We start from the raw sequence: 13377 nt of genomic DNA on the forward strand, positions 1-13377 counted from the left end.
CAATCCAAACTTAGTCAACATACGTATGAAAAATCAAACCACGAAATATTTTTCCATGTCATTTCATACATGAATGACTGCAAGAATACTAATGTCTTAAAAGTGAATATTTTTTAGTCTTTTTCAAACTTAGTTTATCAAAAATATTTGTAAAAGTTACAAATTTTTTCAATAACGCGACAAGTACAGTTTCCCTCCTTTCATGTTTATTCTTGGACAAAAAAAACTTCCCCAAGTTTGGTTATGATTATGAACGCGTGCAAGTTTTCTGAGTTTGTCTAGTTGTATAAATTTGCTTTAACTGCAAACCAGGGGTGTGCGGCAAATCTCAAAATTTGCGGAGCTCGGCAAATTCGGCAAATCTCTTTTTTCAATATTTGCCGAGCACGGCAAATTCGGCAAATTTGCCGAGCTCGGCAAACGGCAAATTCGGCAAATTCGGCAAATTTGCCGCACACCCCTGCTGCAAACCACCAATTATCGCTTCTTAATTGAATTCCTATTATAATTAAAATTTAAATTCAAGCCAAGTGGCCAACAAACCTAGAAATTAATGACGAATTCAGCTTCACTGACAGCTGATCTCAGTTTGAAATTATTTTTACTAAGCTTCAGAAAGATACCATACAATTGAGTTATTTTTGAACACCATTGTTGAACGTACTGCTAAAATCTGTGCTCAAATACATATGTGTATTTAAGCAATATCATAAGCAATATCAGAATTCGTTCAGTTAGTATTAATTGCAGAGATTTGAGTTTAAAAATCTAAAATCTAAAATATCGGGTATATAGTTCTTCCATTCCGCCCATATTTAAATACAAAATTTTGTAAGGGATTATCTGTATACGGTAGTTCTCCTTTGCGAAGATACATATTTTGCAGTCACTGCTTCAAATTTTCATTCCAATCACACTTTAGAATAAAATGTTTCTATAAGCAAATGACATGTTTTATAAAGTCAATAAATATTTAATGATATGGTTTGAAAATTGACATGAGAGACGTAGAACGGAGTGTGAGCTGAAAAGAAAAAAGTGAAAAAGCATAGCACCCCAGTGGGCTCACTCTATCACATAAATCAATGTGGCTCGTGAGAAAGAAAACGAGATTAGATGTCGTCGTCTCAATGGAAGAAATTGGAGGAAAAAGGTTGACGAATTCAGAAGGTATCTTTAGAGATTAGATTAATTCACAAGCAGTTGGGTTAGATTTTACAAGATTAATTTCTGTGAGTCAGTATATGAAAAATTTGAGACGAGATGGTTAATCCTCCCGAAGGAACTTGTTAAATTTTGATGCTTGATATGAATTTTTTTAATAATTCAAATCAAAACGAGTATCGTATATCGTATATCGTAGATTAGAACATGAAAACGCCACTTTTTATTGGCACCTGTAAATAAACGGTGCCAACCTGAAAAGTCTAAAACATCTGCCAAATATTTCCAATGAAGCTTTCCAACTAGACGTTTAGATTAGTCAGAATTGTTGATCAAACTTTTATATTATTTGATCCAATTTGTTTAGATCCCTGCAAATTATATCTAAATGCAATCAAAAGAGGAAATTGTCATTTTTGGACAAAAACTGTAAATTAAACAAAATCTATAAGTTAAAAAAAATATCTGAAGTATAGTCCATATTCTACACTTGTATTCCATTCTATCTTTCTCTAGTTATATGTTCACAAAATGTATATTTCTGACTATATACATACAACGCATTGTATTTATATATCAAATTAAAGTTATGATGACGTAAGTATTTGAAAAATTAGAGTATAAATCTGGAAAAAGAAGAAAAAATCAAAATTGTTAATGACGCGCCCTCTATGGAAGTTATTCTGACTCATATGTTGTATTACCGCGTACGGTTTCATAATTTCTTAAATAGAAAATACCTATTGTACCTGAAACTCACATCATTAATTTTAATCTGTTCAGTCTGGAGTGTGCAAGTTTCAAATTTTTAATGTATATCATATTTGCAAAATTCAATTCAACAGCTTGATATTATTGTCTAGAAACTCCCACGGAACTGCTCTCACAAATACGTCAATGCATGCAATCAAAAAGAAGAAATCTAGGAAACCACATACAAATATGAAATTTCTATTTTGAACACTGACGCCATCACCACGGCCAATCAAATTTGCCGCATTCGGGAACCTCCCAAAATACCAAACTTTGCTGGACCTGAATAACCTCGGCAACGAAAATTTAAGTTTCAAATATACTGGCATTTGACAACTTGAAATTTTTGATAAAGTTTATTTTTATTTTTTGCTACATATTTCCCACAAACTCTACTCTGCCTTTTATTTTTTTTTCGAAAATCATAAAAATGAATAGAGATATTTTATACAAGCTCTTATTTTTAATTTATTTACAAAATTTAAAGTTCTTCGTTAATTTCCTTCAATGATCGTTTACAGGCGACATCCTTGAAATGGCATTTTTGAAGTGGAAACTTTGCTCCTGGATTTGCTCTTCTACAAACAGTAATTTTTGGAACTTTTTTCAAAGCCAACTCTACTAACCTCATCTCACCAGAATGCATATGGCCTTCATCTTTAATAACCCAAAAGTCATCAACAGTCTGCTCATTTTTATCAATTGAAATTTGTTCAACTCTAATATGTGTTCTATTTGCAACTGTCACAATAGACCATCCATAATCATTATTTCTTGCAGCACTCCATGGCCATGGTTTATCAGTGAAAAGTGCATCTGGAGTATGACAACCTGCTGATCCACTAATCAAATAAACTGGAGCTTTTGGGTTAATGTAAGCATTTGGCTATAAATTTTAATAATCAAGTTTTTGAATTTTGGTTAAACTTACATCATTCCAATAAGCTCTATCTGCAACTGGGTAGAATCTTTCATACGAGTGCTCATGCCCCCAGAAGCCAAAATCAACGGAAGTTTGTAAAAAGAGTGGTTCTAATCCTGGCATATCCAGCCAACCGGTACGAACCTAAATACCAGACATATTAGCCAAATTAAACAATTTACTCCATCACACCAATCGATTTTCAAACGATTGACATTCAGCGGAGTTCACATTACTACAGTAGAATGGTCGATGTTGGAAGGTAAAGATCCATGGATGCGCTGCACGATTTGAATTTGCTGTCTGGGAAAATTGAAAATTATAGTATTTGAAATACACTGACACTTCTCATCTGCCTGATGATATTAAAATTGATAATTTTAAAAATAAAATTGATAATGATTTCAAATTGATAATTTTCTTTACTCCAAAAATAATTCCATATAACTTACAGTCAAATCCCTTTTCAACCAATCATATTGTGTCATTACGGGATCCATTCCATATTCATAATAGTATCCATAGGTTTCAGTACTCACACCAACCCAATGTACTGGTCCAAGATCAAAACTATAGAACTGGTTATCGTTGTGACCATTGTCCGGAACTGAGAATCGTTTTTGATAGTTAGTAAAGTTTTGATAATCGTCTTCGTGATTTCCAGCAATTACCATATAAGGAACCTGGAAACTTTCAGATTAAAATGTATGCATTAATTCACAATCGATTAAGAAACACACCTTTGAAATAAGTGGCTCAAATACATTCAAGTAACTGTCTCCGACTTGCCCATTATTTGTGTGCAGATCATATGCAATATCACCAAGATGAACAATAAAATCAAAGTCACCAGCAAGGCCGTGCTTGATGATGCTTTCAGTTGAGTTTCCATGCCAATATCCCAAATCTCCGAATACACAAACTTTATAGGATTGTGGATCGTTTGAGAGTGTCTTGAATGAGAACTTTCTAGATGCAATGGTATAATCTGAATGTAGGAAGGTGACTAATTATATTTATTTTGTCTATTACTTAGTAGTAAGACATGCAATTTTAATTTCCAGACACCTTCGCGATTGCATGAAGGAACGCATTAAAATAGTGGAATATTGTAACAAAAGTACATTGAATTAATTTTACTACTTCCGTAAACGTATAAAAACTCCTCGAAAAATAGACGATTAATCTCTAAAATGTTCTAACTATTTATTTGACAAAAGAAAAATCGGTTTGACTCTACTGATAGAGTGTCAATTCTAGATAATAAGTTAAGCATTTTCTCACCATATTCTGTTGAATACTCTAGTCCGGTCATAATTGCTTTGTGCCGATATCTAGTGATTCCTCCGAACACCCAAGCTTCAGAAGATCCTTTGGCAGTTGATGTTGCACCACTTCCGGTTTTTCCATAGGTAACATCTTGTGAAACTGAAATTAAAGCTACTAACTCGCAGCCTTGCCTAGTGTTCTATAATTACCTTCTGAGAATGTATTCCAAACTACAGCCATCTCTGTCATATCTCCGGTGAATGAAATGTGAACTTGATCAGGAGTTGTTCCTTCGGATATACATTTCGTGACTAATAATGATATTACTGTTAATGTTATGTGAATACTCATCTGGAATTTAAAAAAAAAACAAAAATTAGTAAATCGTAAGTAGATATTTTAATTTCAGAACGACAATTTGCAGCAAAACAAGACAGTAAAAAGTGAGGCTGTAAAAATACTTGGTAAAATGATATTTTGAAAATAGAATTTTCTTGGTAATTTTGATGAATGTTCAAAAAAGTTTTGATACATATTTTTGTACTCAATTTCTGAATAATGAGAAAAGATACGAGAATTCATAATGTTTCCATTCTAATTAATTGGAACAATCTAGATTCCTATCAATTTTTGCAACTTTATAATACTGAGTCAAAATTACCAATATTTGGAGTGTTCCTCACAAAGTGTGAAAAGTACTCGAATGCATTTGAGAGTGGATAACTTTTTGGGAAAACTTTGCATATATTTTCAGTGAAGCCACAACTTTTCGATCAAAAACTAGACTTGCAAAAAATGAAATGGTTACATGTGAAACTAAAGGAACGAAACGTGAAGTGTGATCAATCGGATTATATTCGGACAGTACATGTGCATGTCTATTCGCAGAGCACACAATTTCCTGATAAGAACAAAATGAAATTGATTTATTGAGAAATTTAAGAGAATAAGTTCATTAAGAGCCATAGTAGACGGCTGCAATGGCAATGAGCACTTGGATGAACAGAAGAAGAGAAGCACCGAATGCAATGATTGGGAAGAACACGTGAAGAATAGCTCTGAAATTTTATAGTTAATCTGGAAAATATGATTCTCAAATTAAATATCCAATGTGGAATTATATGTTCATTAAAGAAATTTGGAACTCGGCCTCGAAACGATCGCAACAACTTTTTAATTGAAAACTTCGAAAGAGTATGTTCCTTTGAGGGTTACGGTAGTGTTTATTATAGCATGTACCTTGAAGGTGACGTTGCAATTCAATACGAATTTACGATAAGTCTCTAATTTTAATAATAATTTCCTAACCGACTCATGATCCGTAATTACCATTGTTCTTCTAACTCTAATTGTATTTGAAGTTTTCGTTTCTTCCTTCTTTCCTTTGGTATCTCCATATGTTGAATCTTCCGGACGGATAAATTCATTGAGAAGATTGTCTGCTCTCTCAGTTAGAAGATCCTCTTGATTTACTTGTCCTTGTCTTCAAATCTATTATGACAATAATAATTATAATAATGAATCCGAATCATACCTAAGAAGTTTTTCAACGCTGCTCATGTCGAAGACGAGATTGATTTGTATTGTTGTAAATTCAGAAATCATTATAAACTTGAGTTGTTCAACTCGACCATGTAAAAGTGTGTTTATTTATGCCAACAATAAAAATAAACGTGAACTTGATATTATAAAGAAAAACGACACCGAAGCAAGACATTGCAAAAATTAACGAAAAATCGGAACAAAATCACGAAGAACAACTAAATGAAATTTAAAAACTATTTCTTGCTAACAAGAGCTTCTCCAAGTGCATCAAGTACTTCCTTCTTGTAGTCCTCAAAGTCTCCGTCAATCTCATCAATTCCTTGATTTTCAACAACCCAAAGATTACAATCCGTTCGAACAACCAGTCGCTCGTCGTGAGTAACCATCACAACACCACCATTGAAATCCCGGATTGCTTCTGCCAGAGCATCAATGGATTCAATATCGAGATTATTGGTAGGTTCATCAAGAATGATAATATCAGGACCTCCAAGAGCCAAGTTGCACAACGCTACTCTCGACTTTTGTCCTCCAGAAAGATCTTTAATTTTAACAGTGTGAGCATGAGCAGCAAGTCCAGTAGTTCCGAGCTGTTTACGAGCTTCTTGATAGTCAATGTTGAATTTGGTACACAAAAATTCGACGGGTGTCTGCTCGCCATTGAGAGCTTCATTAGCGTGCTGATCGAACCATCCGATTCGAAGAGTTCGATGCTTTCTTAGTTCACCATCATTCTGAAAAAGATATGAAATATTTATGAATTAGAAAATCATGAGCTTACAGGATCAATTTTTCCAATCAACAATTTCAGTAGTGTTGACTTTCCAACTCCATTTGGTCCAACGATAGCAATACGTGAGTCCATGTCCACTCCGAAATTCAGTTTTTTGAAGAGAACGTCTTTTCCATAGCCAAAATTGACATCGTGGAGTCCGAGTACAGGGGGATTCAATTTGGTAGTTTCTGGAAACTGGAACTTGACCGAGTACTCTTTACGACGTTGCAATAATTCGGGAGCTCCAGCATCATCATCATCATTTACTTTTCCAGCATTTTTCTTTCCTCCTTTCTTTGCCTTATTTGCCATTTGCTGTTTAACCTGCTCTTCAGCCTGTTTTGCACTCTTTCCTTCTTTCTTCATTGCCTTTAACTGTTTTTGCTGCTGATCGAAATTTTTCTCATGAACTTGCATATCCTGTGCATATTGTTTTTTGAAAAGTGTGTAGTTTCCACGATAGGTGTGAAGTTTTTGATTGTCGAGATGAATAATATCGGTGCAGACACTGTCAAGGAAACCTTGGTCGTGAGAAACGATGAGAAGCGTTTTCTTCCAAGTTTGAAGATAGCTGAAATTTACTTTATTAGACTTCTAATTACCGTAAAATATTCTTTAAATCTTTGTTTTTTGTTTATAATCGAAAACGAATCATATTATGAAAAGGGATTACTAACAGGGTCAATAAAAAATAAATATCAACGCTTAAAAATAATGAAAACTCACTTGTCAAGCCAAATAACAGCATTGAGATCAAGATGGTTTGTAGGCTCGTCTAGCATCAAAAGTGTTGGCTCAAGGAACAAAGCTCTTGCCAATGAAATTCTCATTCTCCATCCTCCAGAAAAATCAGTACACGGTTTTTCTTGCATTTCTTTTGAAAATCCCAAACCAGCCAGAATTCGCCGAGCTCTTGGCTCCGCACTATCTGCTCCAATGTCTCTAAGCTCATCGGCAACTTCTTTCATTCTCTCGGCGGCCTCGGTTTTACCTTCTTCAATTTCAGACATCAGTTTAGCTTCTTCTTCTAGAAGCGCCAATCGTTTTTTGTCAGATTTCACAACGGTATCAATAGCCGATGTACTATCAACTTGGATTTCCTGTTCGCAATAAAGCAAATCAATATGTGAAGGAATTGCAAGTTTTCTAGCTCCGATATGTTTCAATAGAGTAGTCTTTCCCATTCTAAAATAAATTGAAATTTGTTATTATTTAAGTTGCATTATTCTTACCCATTGGGTCCGACCAAACCGTATCTTCTTCCGTAAACAATTGTCAGACTCGCTTTATCGAATAACAGCTTTCCTTGTGCCGAAATATCAAAATTTTCAATTTTGATATCCATACTATTTTCCATCTGTGCCAGTTGAGTTCCAGTTTTAGATAGTTGCGAGACAGTGAAATGGGCTCCAAGTTCTGCTCCTGATCCAATTCCACCATGTTCTTCTTGGTCGCCTTCTACTTCTGGAAGATTTTCGACGACTCCTCCCATGGAAAGGATAGTTTTATCATAGTTTTCCTTGGCTTTCGCTTTTTTCGCTTCTCTGTAATGTCACAATATAAAAATGCATTCAACAATAAAATAGGATACAAACTCACTTTCGCGAAATCTTTTTCCCAGCGTCGGACATTGCGTTTCGGCGAGTCTGAATACAAAATTATTTTCAGAAAAATGATTTGATAATAATAGAATTCCTCAGAATATAAGAAATCGAATGAATCATATTTTGAAATAATGCAACATTTCGCAATACAACTACTTTCAATAAAACGGCAACTTGTTTTGAAGAGAAAAAGTGCATTATTTTGATAAATTCCGGAAAAATTTACAGGAAAATATAATTATAGGGTTATATTTTAAAAAATGGGAAAATTAAATTTGTTGTGACACGAAAACTTAAATTCACTACGGTCAACAATGAATATGTGTGGTGTCCGCAGACACGCTCACGACATATTGCAGATTGGCGGTTTGAATGGATTTTCCCGGCGTTTAATTTACAAAAGGTGTTTTCTATTCGTTTTAGATGTTTTCAGTCGGTTTATTTTGATTTAAAGTTTATGCGTTTACCTTTAGTTTATTATTCGAAGTTATTAAATATGCCGAAGTTCGTATAAAAGTTTAGTACGGAAATTCAGTGAATCGGCAACATAACTTATGATATTGACAATCGATTCTTTTATTTAGTTTTTGAGCTTATTTTTTTATTTTCAGATGTCGGAGACACCTACAGATCAGTCCCCTCAGCGGATGTCCACGAGAAACCAAGCCCGTGTCAACTACACGGATATGGCAGCTGGAAACAATTCAGTGTAATTTCAAGGAAAACTAACATCCGCGAATTAATGCATTTTTTCAGAGAAAAGGAGCCTGTATTTCGTTCACCAACAGCTAGCACTCGAGGACGAAAAAAACGAGCCGCTAATGTCGATGTTGCGGATCTTTCGGCCAGCTTTGGCAATCTGAATAACTTCAGCACGCCTCCGAAACGCGGCCGTCCACGAGGTGGGGGTTTAGGAAGTGCGCGTGGAGGAAGAGCACCAATGGTTCGACGAACGACAACAGAGGAATCTGCTGAAGTAGATGATCGCGAGCTTGTAGCTGCCGTTAAATCAGGAAAGAAAATCACGGAAGCGGTAGACAGATGGATTGGCCGTTACAACGAAAAATTTCTGGTTGCAATTGCCGAGATGCATCAATTTTTCTTCGCAATCTGTGGATGCAAAGGAATTGTCACACCACAAATGTCAGCAACTCTTACCTACAAGTATGTGTTCCACGCAACTCAGCATTCAAATAAATTTAATTTAAAAATTTCAGAGACATCATTTGTCGGATGACAGAAGATTTTGAAGAGGATTCCGCTGACTATCCATTAGTTCATGGAGGAAGTCTGAAAAAAGTTCGCGCAAATCTTCACAATTTCATTCATACTCTGATCATCAGAACCAAAGCGTCAATGCTTTTCGATAGCAATCTTATGGATGGTTTTGTGCAGTTGCTGACTGGAATGGCTGACAGTCAAGTTCGTGCATTCCGGCACACAGCGACTTTTTGCGCTATGAAGATCACATCAGCGCTTGTTGACGTCACCATTGAACTTACACAGTCGAAAGAAAAAACTTCAAAGCAAATTGAAGCAGAGAAGGCCAAGCTGAAGAACAATTCGGCTGGAAATGAAAAATACGAGGCACTTGTTGCACAAAGGACTCAAACAGAAGAACGCGCTGAAGAGATTCGTCAAATCATCGGATACTTATTCAGAAGTGTCTTTGTTCATCGCTATCGTGATGTGGTACCAGACATTCGATGTATATGTATTCAAGAACTCGGTCACTGGATGGATGTTTATCCAGAGCATTTTGTTGAGGATTCATATCTCAAGTATATTGGCTGGTCAATGTTTGATAAAGTTGGTGACGTGAGACAAAGATGTATTCGCGCTTTGATTCCACTTTTCGAGAAGACGTTGATTCTGGATAAACTAGAATTGTTCGTCAATAAATTCAAAGATCGCCTCGTTTCAATGCTACTTGATAAGGATTTAGAGACAAGTATTGAAACTGTTCACTTGATGCGTGTTCTCTATACAGTTTTCCCTACTCTTCTTACAATCAAAGACGTCGTTCCGATCTACGAGCTGATCTATGCTTCAAATCGTCCATTAGCTGTTGCCGCTGGAATGTTCTTGAATACAAAAGTTTTTCGAAGTGCAGAGAAACCAGGAAAAGCGCCAACTGCTGCAAACATTCCTTTGGTGAAAGATCTCACGACGTTCTTCATCGAAGGAGATCTTCATCAACATGCAACGTATTTGGTTGACGCACTTTTTGAAAGCAATCCAATTGTGAAGGATTGGGCGACAATGGGAGAATTATTGATTAACGATCAGTATCAATGTGAGTAAAAGATTTTTTACATGAAAATTCAGTTTTTATTTTCTATCTATATTATTTAATCTGAATACTTATTTAAAAACCCTCGAAAAAATACAAAAATGGACATTTTTCAATTGTTCGATAATTTACAATTTTAAAAATTATCCAACATTGCTAAACTATCGAAACGCCGGTTACTTCTGGTTCAAGCTAAACGTTGAAATAAATAAATAATTCCAATCAAGTTTTATTTCAGTGGACTCCAACTTCGAGACAAAATTAATCGAGATCCTTACTTGCTCTGTAGTGCAATCTGCAACTGGAGAGCCCCCTGTAGGAAGACATATTGTCAAGAAAGGTGCTCCATCTGCCAAGGAATCCCGGGATCTTGTAGAAGACAGACAAAGACTTACCGAAACCCTCATCCCTCTCATTCCTCGCCTTATCACAAAGTTCAGCTCGGACAATGAGAAAATTATCAATTTGGTCAACATTCCACTGCACTTTCAGTTAGAAACATACTTATCAGCTCGAATGCAAACGGTAATTTAAAACTTGAAAGAAAGAATTAACATTAAACCCGTTTTCAGCATCTCATGGAACTCATGGAAGGTCTAGACTCATTGATTGAAAAGCATCTCGATGAAGAATTGCTCAAAGCTGTAGCAGAATTGTACTACCACTTGACAACCAACTCCTCCATTTCTGCTCTCGTCGAAGGCCACAAAATGAAACTTTTGGACGGAGTTGCTGCTTTCATTCGGAAATCTATGCAACAATTTGATGATGATCAGATGGGGGAAGAAGAGGAAGCACTTTTCGTATCCTACATAAAACGAATGGCTGCTTTCGCTGGATTCATGGATCTTCGCCATTGGGATCTTTGGGACATTCTTCTGAAAGTTGTTTCAAACTATACACGCGAAGACACACAACGAGACGTTCGAGAAAGATCAATGCAAATGTTATTCATGCAACTTTGCTTTGATTCAATGAATATCAAGAAAGAAGGAGAAACTCCGAAAGCAGATCAAGTTAGAAAACTGAAGAAACGTAGAGATCAGTTAATTCGAATTGTAACCGAAACATTGAACGAAGAAGCATGCGGAGTCGAACAAGCTTATTTGGTGATCTGTGACCTGATGATCCTTTTCGGAAGTCAACTTGCAGAGGAGTCCAAAGCTCTGGAACCACTGATTTGGCGCCCCGATGCAATGGTTCTTGGAAATCTCAAAATCTTTCTGGACGTAAATGTATTTGATGTAAGCAACTTGGATGATATGGATCAACAAGAGAAGATTGAAGTAATGCACAAAATGCGGCAACACGTTGCACAATACGCTAAGCTTATCATTCACGGAGCCATGCCAGTCGCAGAAGCATCTCATCTCATAAAACGCTATCAGTCTCACTTCCAAGACTTCGGAGACATTTTCAAAAATCTTTTATCAAAGTGCCGTGAAATTTCATTTGTCGAAACTGGCGTCATGATTTGTGAAACTCTTAAAACCCTTTATTCACAATTGGACGAAGATCAAGGAACGGATCCACTGTCAGAGTCATTCAATTCTATTCGTGATCTTGCAAAACGATTAGGACCTGCTTTCGGTGTTGATTATGCTAAGAATCGGTTTGCTATCTCGTCATTGCACAAAAAAGCCATCGATTTTGCATTCGAAGAGTACGATAAAGAAAATCATCAGATGCCGAAAAACATTTTCTTCTTGGAAATTGCTATCGAATTTAGCGGGAAGTTATTGGCACAGGACAAGATGGCTGTGTAAGTTTTTTGATACATCACGTTTCTATCTGAATTACAATTTTCAATTTTCAGCGTTCGTTACTTGAACAAAATTTACACAAACCGCGTTGGAACATCAACAGTCGTTTGGGAACCATATCGATTATACCTCGGATCACTCTCGGATCGTAACGATGATGACAACATGTCTGTGCGCAGTGGAATGACCGTTACATCCAATGCAACTATGAGAAGTACTGCTTCGTCAACACGTGGAAGAGGTCGTGGAAGAGGTCGTTCCAGAATTGCCGATGATTTTTAATAGAAAGTAACATCTTCAAAACTGTAATATTTGTTTTTTTAAAATTCCATCCATCATCTCCCCTCTTCTGATCTTCTCCTTAATTTATGTTTTGAACACTGAATGTTAAACAATGCGATCTCTTTATATTTCCCTTTATCTGTTATCCCTCGAAAATGTTATGCTCGCCTCCCCGTCCCCAAATTCCGTTCTCATCATGAGGTACTTCTTTTTGTTCTCAAAAATATCTGTGAATGATTTCAAAAATAAAAGAAGTATTCTTATCAAAGTTCTGAGAGTCCAACTGTTCCCGTTATTTATCAAAAGCATGTGACGTAAACCTATAGAAGATTTAGAAATATTCTTTATTAAGAACCTAATCTTCTAAAAGTTAATGGTGGCATTCGGTGAAAATAAGCATTTCTTTTGTTCTAGAATTTGTATAAAAAAGAAAAATTAAGTCTCATTTTCAGTCTACCCAATCTGGGTGGCTATTTTATGATGTCGATGATCTTTATATAAATAAGGTAAAATGATTTCCTGTGTGCCTAAAAGGTACGCGTTCCTTGCCTTCAAGGTGATTTTTCTACGAAGAAAAATATTTTTCGGACCTAGTTGTAACTTTCTAAATGTCAAAGTAGGCCTCTTTCGAACCAATTTAAGCCTATAGACAGGCGGCAGGCATAAATACTAAATATTCATGTATGACTATGGTAATTTCCTGATTCATGTTACGACAGAATTTCGTTGATGTTGGGTTTTTCAAAATCACTATTTTATTCCTTCATAGTCTTCTCTATAGATTTCTCACGAGAAGCGATGAGTTTGATTTTATTCGGTAGACAGACATAAACATGATAAAAACATGATTTGTTCTAGCAGACACGACGTCCCTGTAGAGTTTTTGCATTAATCATGGTATAAAACTGAAGAAAAATGTAATGAAAATTATTATTTGCCAGCTTGTTCCCATTTAGAAAATAATATAAACCGTGAAAATTATTTTTTAAAACTAAAAAATCAATGCC

At 35.7% G+C, this 13377-nt stretch overlaps 4 protein-coding genes and 2 non-coding genes across 7 annotated transcripts; 2 read left to right on the forward strand and 4 right to left on the reverse strand.

Annotated features, from left to right (window-relative positions):
- Positions 1–1076: 1076 nt before the first annotated feature.
- Positions 1077–1126, forward strand: F18E2.14. Its single transcript, NR_069799.1, has one exon. It is a non-coding gene; the product is annotated as an Unclassified non-coding RNA F18E2.14 (non-coding RNA).
- Positions 1077–1126, reverse strand: F18E2.8. Its single transcript, NR_069800.1, has one exon. It is a non-coding gene; the product is annotated as an Unclassified non-coding RNA F18E2.8 (non-coding RNA).
- A 1137-nt stretch (positions 1127–2263) lies between these two features.
- Positions 2264–4459, reverse strand: papl-1 (Purple acid phosphatase; the record flags this gene model as incomplete). Of its 2 annotated transcripts, none has more annotated exons than NM_001269523.2 (8): positions 2264–2495; positions 2544–2803; positions 2849–2983; positions 3032–3142; positions 3292–3522; positions 3580–3827; positions 4124–4267; positions 4318–4459. In NM_001269523.2, 8 exons carry the CDS (start codon positions 4457–4459, stop codon positions 2399–2401), a joined length of 1368 nt encoding a protein of 455 aa, NP_001256452.1. The 2 variants fall into 2 exon arrangements, with proteins under 2 accessions (NP_001256452.1, NP_001256453.1); NM_001269524.3 differs by having other exon boundaries at positions 2399–2495; positions 4318–4357.
- Positions 4460–5026: 567 nt separating this feature from the next.
- F18E2.15 (uncharacterized protein) lies at positions 5027–5712 on the reverse strand. Its single transcript, NM_001269525.2, has 3 exons — positions 5643–5712; positions 5438–5591; positions 5027–5166 (listed from the first exon to the last, which is right to left on the reverse strand). Exons 1-3 carry the CDS (start codon positions 5666–5668, stop codon positions 5047–5049), a joined length of 300 nt encoding a protein of 99 aa, NP_001256454.1. The 5' UTR covers positions 5669–5712; the 3' UTR covers positions 5027–5046.
- A 30-nt stretch (positions 5713–5742) lies between these two features.
- On the reverse strand, positions 5743–8074 carry abcf-1 (ABC transporter domain-containing protein). The gene is made up of 5 exons (NM_073791.6): positions 8028–8074; positions 7661–7972; positions 7155–7613; positions 6435–6999; positions 5743–6387 (listed from the first exon to the last, which is right to left on the reverse strand). Exons 1-5 carry the CDS (start codon positions 8057–8059, stop codon positions 5887–5889), a joined length of 1869 nt encoding a protein of 622 aa, NP_506192.1. The 5' UTR covers positions 8060–8074; the 3' UTR covers positions 5743–5886.
- A 569-nt stretch (positions 8075–8643) lies between these two features.
- On the forward strand, positions 8644–12632 carry scc-3 (Cohesin subunit scc-3; the record flags this gene model as incomplete). Its single annotated transcript, NM_073792.6, has 6 exons — positions 8644–8741; positions 8789–9196; positions 9250–10328; positions 10564–10850; positions 10898–12087; positions 12142–12632. 6 exons carry the CDS (start codon positions 8644–8646, stop codon positions 12368–12370), a joined length of 3291 nt encoding a protein of 1096 aa, NP_506193.1. The 3' UTR covers positions 12371–12632.
- Between the last annotated feature and the right edge of the window lie 745 nt (positions 12633–13377).

This window comes from Caenorhabditis elegans, chromosome V (assembly GCF_000002985.6).
Source record: "Caenorhabditis elegans chromosome V".
In the NCBI taxonomy this organism is placed as follows: domain Eukaryota; kingdom Metazoa; phylum Nematoda; class Chromadorea; order Rhabditida; family Rhabditidae; genus Caenorhabditis; species Caenorhabditis elegans.

Excerpts from the sequence above, each read along its gene's own strand:
- abcf-1 (NM_073791.6), bottom strand. The coding sequence starts at position 8,059 with ATGTCCGACGCTGGGAAAAAGATTTCGCGAAA. Across the intron at positions 7,000-7,154 it reads GCTGTTATTTGGCTTGACAA|CTATCTTCAAACTTGGAAGA; the intron begins GTGAGTTTTCAT and ends AGTAAATTTCAG. Across the intron at positions 6,388-6,434 it reads TGATTGGAAAAATTGATCCT|AATGATGGTGAACTAAGAAA; the intron begins GTAAGCTCATGA and ends TATCTTTTTCAG.
- F18E2.15 (NM_001269525.2), bottom strand. The coding sequence starts at position 5,668 with ATGAGCAGCGTTGAAAAACTTCTTAG. Across the intron at positions 5,592-5,642 it reads AGCGTTGAAAAACTTCTTAG|ACAAGGACAAGTAAATCAAG; the intron begins GTATGATTCGGA and ends ATAGATTTGAAG. Across the intron at positions 5,167-5,437 it reads TTAGAGTTAGAAGAACAATG|AGCTATTCTTCACGTGTTCT; the intron begins GTAATTACGGAT and ends ATAAAATTTCAG.